This window comes from Lycium barbarum, chromosome 3 (genome assembly GCF_019175385.1).
Source record: "Lycium barbarum isolate Lr01 chromosome 3, ASM1917538v2, whole genome shotgun sequence".
NCBI lineage: Eukaryota > Viridiplantae > Streptophyta > Magnoliopsida > Solanales > Solanaceae > Lycium > Lycium barbarum.
In genome coordinates this window covers 129,232,260-129,239,520 of record NC_083339.1, presented here as the reverse complement: position 1 = coordinate 129,239,520, position 7,261 = coordinate 129,232,260, and the positions used below count along the sequence as shown (strand labels likewise).

The 7,261-nt window shown below is 34.8% G+C and overlaps 1 protein-coding gene and 1 pseudogene across 1 annotated transcript; both read right to left on the bottom strand.

Moving 5' to 3' along the window:
- Positions 1–1,057: 1,057 nt before the first annotated feature.
- LOC132631338 (ABC transporter G family member 11-like) lies at positions 1,058–3,811 on the bottom strand (annotated as a pseudogene).
- A 1,839-nt stretch (positions 3,812–5,650) lies between these two features.
- LOC132634165 (uncharacterized) lies at positions 5,651–6,778 on the bottom strand. Its single transcript, XM_060350457.1, has 2 exons — positions 6,479–6,778; positions 5,651–6,363 (listed from the first exon to the last, which is right to left on the bottom strand). Exons 1-2 carry the CDS (start codon positions 6,719–6,721, stop codon positions 5,899–5,901), a joined length of 708 nt encoding a protein of 235 aa, XP_060206440.1. The 5' UTR covers positions 6,722–6,778; the 3' UTR covers positions 5,651–5,898.
- Positions 6,779–7,261: the final 483 nt, after the last annotated feature.

Sequence of the window (7,261 nt, the reverse complement as noted above, 5' to 3'; positions counted from 1 at the left end):
AAAACACATTCAAATTGGTGATTGGCTGCAAATTAAAGTAGACAAATATCTTTACGGCAGGAATACCGGATCTTAAAAGCTAGTGAGAATGTTCAATGGAATCTCGAGAAATTAATACTTGCGACAACTAAAATTGGCTTTCTTGGTTACACAAGATTATTTTTGCATACTCGATGTCTATGTAAAAGAAATTGCAAAAATTAAACGAATTTTCTAAAGAAAAGTGATTTTGTTCACCTACTTCTTTAAGTAATGAATTCAAATGAGTACAAGATAGTTAAACATAAAAGCTGAACTTGGATTGGACAAAATGACTAGCCAGACGTATATATAGAACTTGAAAACTGTTAAGTTAATGTTTTAATTAATTTTGAAACATTTCATCTGATAAAAGTTTTCAAACTAAATGAATGTAAATTTGAAGATACATTCTTCATTTAGTATTTTACGTTTTAGGTTCTTGAAAGTTACATGAAAGTTGCATGTATTTTAAGAAAAATTCATGAACCTATTTTAAATCCTATTTAATGAAAACTTTTATGTTATGTAATTTTTATCCTATAAATAGTGTTTCATTCTTTTGGAAAAGGCAAGCACTTCAAGAAAACAATTTCCCCTAAAAACTTTAGAGACATTGATCAAAAGGTGAAATCACCAATTCAAGAATAGAAGAGCAACTTTCTTGAATAATACTTGTTGTGGCTTAGTTGAATCCCAAAGATAGAGTTGTTATTTATTCTTCCGTTTGCTCGTGGGAGAGACTCCAACTATCTTCAAGAAACGTCTTAACGTGCCTCTAAGCCAAGCAAGTTTATTTTGGATTTTTTTTATTATTATCATCCTTGTTCTAACAAAAATAACAACAAATGCCAGTAGAAATGGGGAGCAGCTATGTTTGTAATATCCACACATAGACACGGAAAAAAAAAATCACACCTCTTCACTTATAAAATGAAGAAAAGATTTCTCTTGCATAACCCGAAAAAGAAAAAGCAACATTTGGCAGCTGATAATTCAAACTAGAATATATATTTAAAGCACTAAGCTGAAGAATGGCTAAGAAGTGGCAAAAATACTACCATCATCTCGTATGATAATTTGATACAAATTTCTTGGAATTAACCACTTATCAAAAGAGGTTTTAACAAATACTAAGCCTTCATTTTTTACTTTGACTTTATTAACATTGTTATGCCTTGATTTACCTATCGCTATTTGGTCCATTGTTTCCAACATAGGCCCTGAGAGAGGGTGATTGAGTTTAGACCATAAGGAGAAATAGCCTGTTTTTGATTCCCATTCTTCTACTGCATTTTTCGTCTGGCAATGTAACCTCTGACCCAAGGTGTGACATACTCATTGATCTTGATCACGAAAAAGAAGATAACCCGGTAGGTGATTATCATCACGAATAGCACACTTACGTCCACCCATTTTGATCTGTTCAGATTGATCAGGAATACCTGGTCTAGTATGAATTCATCCGGGATTTTGGGAAGATCAGGACTCATGTTATCAAACATCAACCCCGTCAAATCGTTTTGATATTGCCCCTGTAGCATCAACAATTCAAATAAGACGTGCTAGTGACACTGTCGCTATATAGAAGTAGAACACTTCTTACCTGTAGGGCCCAAAAGTGGAAACTGAGGTATGACATAGGGTAACGCTAGAAAGGCTTTGGGATGTCATTAGGGAGTCTAAAGTATCCAGAGACTAGCATTATTATTCCCTAGCACCAAGATGAAAACACAACACAAGTTAATTAAGACTATTGGAATTAAATTGGTCATTTGGTTGTAATTTTGGACTAATTGAAGGGGAACTGATGAAATTTATATATTACCTGAATTCCAGCACCTATAATGATACCCATGAGGAAATTAGGGACAACCCTAGCAATGACCATCATCAAGCTTTCGACAACAGTAACACTGCCATAGAGGCAGATCACAAAGAACAAATAGTGTGTGAAGCCCGAGTGTAACTGGACCATGAAATAGCAGACAGTGCCAGAAAGAAACGTGATCAGTATCAGAAATAGCATTGCGGATAAGGTATTGCTCACTACAAATGCACAAACACCATAATGCCCATTCATCCTCTCCCTTTGAAAAACCTGTTCTCAATCGGGAAAAATTGAAGTTCAGGTTGTTATATTGCGTTGTAAGAAAATTGGGTAGCTTTTTCAAGATTATGATACAAAGGGGCAAACCTTCATATCTTCGACAAAAGAAGGGAATCCTCCAATTGACATGAATGTCACAAATCCAAAGACGAAAGATACACATGCTCCTCTTGCCTGTTTCAGGGCAGTTGAACATATAGTAAATAGGAGGTTAATTTCTTCTCATTTATCACAAAGGAACAAGTTACAATCTTTCAACTGAGTGGTTATGTTGCTTATGATGATGTAAAAGAGTGTAATTTTAACCTGTCTCTAGTTATATTTTAGATGAGTACTATAAGTGTATAAAAGTTAAACGCTTAATTACATTTTTATTCAAGGGGAATTAGGATATTACCAGGATGGAACTATAACCGGTTCCGACATTAAGATAGATAGTTCCAATGCAGATAGTGACCACCAAGTAGATAACAAGCCTCAACCTGTAATAACCAAAGTCTCTTGACATATTAATAAAGGAACGTTTGGTTAAGGTGTAGGACTGCATGAAGAAACTAGCCTGACTTCCTCCAGAATCTAGCACTGTTCCTTTCTGTTATACACCAAAAAAAACATAATTAACAATCATGTTTGATAATAGAACATGATTAGACGGTGACATTAGTAATGAATATTGATCAAAGTTGGAATGTCAGAACTTACAACTTTTGACATTTCTTCAACCCTTTCGTTAGCTGAGTAACTGTACTGAGATCGACAATAACAGTCTACTAGGATGTGCATAACTTCAGCGGTCGTCGTTTTGTCAAGAGGATCCTCATTGGACTCAAACTGATTAGAATATTAAAAAAATACGGGTTAAATGAAGTAAACAATGCTAATATTGCTTAAAAGTACGTTACTTTGGTTAAAAGAAACTAAGAATTGGCCACTGGGTTAAAGAACAGAAAGGTGCAGTTTGTTAGTATATAGTTTATTGATTATTATATTGCACTTTATCGGAAACAAAAGCACATGGTACGCAAACTTCAATTGTTCCCCTCCGTCGAACAGGGCAACACTTGCAATTGAAAAAACATATTTTGTAAAACACTAAGCTAACAGTGATTTGGAATTTTGAAGGGAAACAACATGATCAAAGGTGAAAATTTACCCGTAGCTTCATCGACCCTTTCAGAGTTGCCTTAACTTTGTCGAAATCAGAATTGATACATCGTAGGAAATGATCCGATGGGTTTCTCAGAGCAGGACAGGGAAATCCAGCTTGTTCAAAGAATTGCAAACACAAACAATTTTTTTTAGACTTTTCCGGTTCTTGATCGAGTGTTACCAAAATTAAAAAATCTTTATATTATAAGAAATAAGAGTTTAACTGCTATGTGATGTCATTGTTTTCGCGAAATTTTTTTTCGTGAAAATTGTGTTTCTAGAAAATATTTTCCATGAAAAAATGTTTCTATAGAAAATAGACTCTTTAAAAAAATTGGGTTAAGTTGGGTGGGTCATGACCCAGCCCACTTCAGTTCAATTAACTTTTGGGCCAATGTTATCCAATACATTTATTACCTCAGCCCATCTTTATCATGCACACATCGAGCCACTCCTTTGATGTGCACCAAGCAACATCGGACAGATTCCCAAAACACCAAAAACAGAAAAATTCGATACAGAACCATCATCCATAAGATAAAGGTCATAAGAATTTTGTAAGGTACAATAAAATCAACGTTTTTCCCTTCTACAAGCTCATGAAGGAACACTCGTCCAATTGAAATGTCAATTAACAGCTTTCTATGCATCCCAAAGTGTTGCTAATGCCAAAGACCATGTGATGGATGTTTTTTAATAATCAAAATGTTTCATTAATAGTACAAATATTGTGTCATAATTCTTTACGAAATGAGTAAATGGAGATCTACAAAAAACCCAACTCTTTTGATTGTACTCTTTAGAGCTTCATTCTTATTTTCCTTTGTAGTAAAAAATTAAGTGGGGATTAAAACGTCAATCCGATCCCTCCTTCATTAGCAACAGTGGCGGAGCCACATAGAGCCGAGGTTGTTCATCCGAACCTCCTCGGCGAAAAAAAATATTATTTTTACAAGGTTAAAATTATTTTTTATATATATATCTAGTAGATGTTGAACCCGCTTAGGCTTCTTCGTATGTTACTTTTTTATATTTTGAACCCCCTCGGCGAAAATCCTGGCTCCGCCACTGATTAGCAATTTCTTTTTTTTTAGTTTTTCTCCTTCTCTTTGCTCTTCAATACCTTCTACGCATTCATATTGTCTTTTGCAATCGAGAATCAAATAGAAGAATACAAGTGAATGTAAGATTTCGCCATACAATACAGTTCCATCCTAATTTATGGCACATTCAAACATTCTTTTATGCATGTAGCCTATTTCACATCATGTGAATTATGTGAGTCTTTATGTTAAGAAAAGTCTAAAATTTCAGTAGTCATAATCAACTATCCACACGCTAAACTTCTGTTTTGTCGACCTAATTAACACCCAGGAAGTTCTCACAAGCAGCACTTCGGCAGATAAAGCAGCAGGGATGCACCGAAGAAATATCAATTAAGCTAAAGCAACAGTGATACCGTAATATAAAAGTTTTAAGAATTTCCGTTTAACCAAAATATAGAAATACCGATTGCATAAAACCGAAAATTGAACTTTCAAAAAATCAAAACCAAACCGAAGAACCAAATTAAATCCGATCCGGTTTTTTAATGTTTCGATTATTATGCCCACTTCTAATCTTACCTGTTACTAAACCCGTAAAGAAAGTCCATAAAGGAAAAAAGAATGAAGTTTGTTCTAGGTCGCCAATTAGTTAAAAAATGTATTCGCATAAGGTGACCAGATCGCGTGTAATGCATGAATAGAAAAACAGAAGCTTTTTTGAGTTGCAAACAAAAAGAAACGAGGCACTTGTAAGTCAATCCCATTTAACATTTAGATCATTACAATTTGCTGAATCCAATATGTATATACATGATACATCATTTACTTTTCCAGAATAAATCTATTTGGAGGTACTGCATTAGGAGAAGTTCTAAAGAGAAACTATAAGAGGGACAAACTCCTCCGAGACACAAGAAAATGTTAGTAAATGGAACAATTACATTCCCATACAATCAACCAGTGATATAAATAGCCTTCTGAATTGCCATGTCTAATTGGTCCAAGACTAATAATAATAAGAGTATTAACTCTATACATCTCCTGATTAAATTTTTACTAATAACAAAACTGAGCTGAAAATTGAGAAATATACCCATCACCACGACACTGCGAATTCTCAAGTTTCTTAAGCTTTAAACTAATATTGATAATAGTGTAAGTACCAACATAACTTGGTCACCTTGGCCAAAGATCAGAAACAAAACAGAAAAGATGTTGGAGTGCCAAGAAACCAGAAAATGGTTGTCAAGAAGAGTTGTTCACATTTACCAGAGTTAAAATGTGAATCGAGTATTGAAAATCTAGAATTAGTATTAGTTAACCACAATTCAACAAACAATCAATAATTTATTCACAATAGCAGTGACACTGCAACAACTCACATACTATAATACTGGTAGATAATCAACTACAATTACTTCCTCATAGATGGAGAATTCTTGTTAGGAAAATGCAAAAACAGAACTAATAACTTTAATAGAGTGGGGGAATTTTTAGGGAGAGATCAACCCTTAGGGAAAACAAAACACATAAAAGAGGTCAATTACTACTATGAAATTTGAGGCCACAGTACTCTCAACGGTTGCTGCCTCCAAGTGCGTTGTTGAAATATATATGGTGCGACTTACCTTGAAAGAGAAACTCCACAGCCCCAATATCAACTAAACATTGCTGAAGGGTCCGTACCCATTCAACTCCTAATACCATGTCACAGTTTGCCGACAATGGAAGTAGATAGCAATCCAAACTAAACACGGTGCCTTGCAGTGACAATTGAAAGTTTTTGCATGCTCTGGAGGTCACAAATTTCCCAGAAGGCGACCTAACATTTCGGGGCTTGATTGGAAATGAGTCACAACCTAGCTTATCAGCAAAGGATTCATCAATAAAATTGTGCGAAGCCTCATCTAAAGCCATTAGGACAGTCAAGGATTGATTCCCATGAAACCCAGTCACACAGCAACCTTGTACTAGAGCAGCATCAATTGTTATCGCCATGTCTATTTTTTTTTCCTCTGCAGTTAGGGTTTTTCCACGCCCCTGAAATCAGCAACATAAACTATCAATCCACACAACAGAGCAAAAATTTAAAGTCATTACAACAAAAAATAAACTCTAGAGAAGCGAGTGAAAAGAATAGAGTTTAGGATTGCACCTTAGATGGCTCTTCATCATTCATGGCGGATTCCTCTTGAGCCCTAGAAGATTCAATGGATTGCTTCAACTCTGAAAGTGACTGATCAAACTTTTCCTGTCTTGCATGCAACTCTGAAAGTGAGCGATCCAATTTGTCCTGTCTTGCATTCAACTCGCTAAACAGCTTCTCGATCAGAGCACGCATTTCCTTAATCTCCGCAGCAGTGTTTGTGCTTCGCTTATATCCTCTAAAACAAACCATCTTGACAATGAAGAAGAATAGACAGAGGACTAGGGTTTTCTCCAATAGATCGAGAGCAAAGCATGCCTATTTGTAGCTCTCTCTCCCGTCTCCTCAATTGACCAAAATGCCCATGTAGTTATCAATAATTACCCCAAAAACATACCTATTACTCCTACAATTTATAGAAAATTATTTACTATATCCAACAGTTATCTATGTGGTACTGATCTTAAATTAGTAAACTTATCCGCGCTTTGCGCGGTGATACTATCGACATAGTCTCTGGTTCTTTTTCTAATGCTTGGAGATAAAAAATAAAACTTTTGATTTAGTGACTTTTTACATTTATATTTTTCATGCTTAATTTAAAAATCAGCTTTTAAGTTGGGACTCTCTCGCTGTCTCGTCCTCTTCTTTCATCATTATCTATTTTCATTTAGCTAATAAAAATTACATGCCAATAAATTACATAGCAAAACACTTTAATATTTCTTGAAGGAGTCTTTTCTTAATGATCTTTGTTCTTATAATTTTGTACGTCTTTTTTAGATTTGTTCT

What these genes read in the sequence shown, in the direction of transcription:
- LOC132634165 (XM_060350457.1), bottom strand. Translation starts at nt 6,721, where the DNA reads ATGGTTTGTTTTAGAGGATATAAGCGAAGCACAAACACTGCTGCGGAG. An exon ending in ATGATGAAGAGCCATCTAAG is followed by an intron (nt 6,364 to 6,478) that starts GTGCAATCCTAA and finishes TGCTGATTTCAG; the next exon opens with GGGCGTGGAAAAACCCTAAC.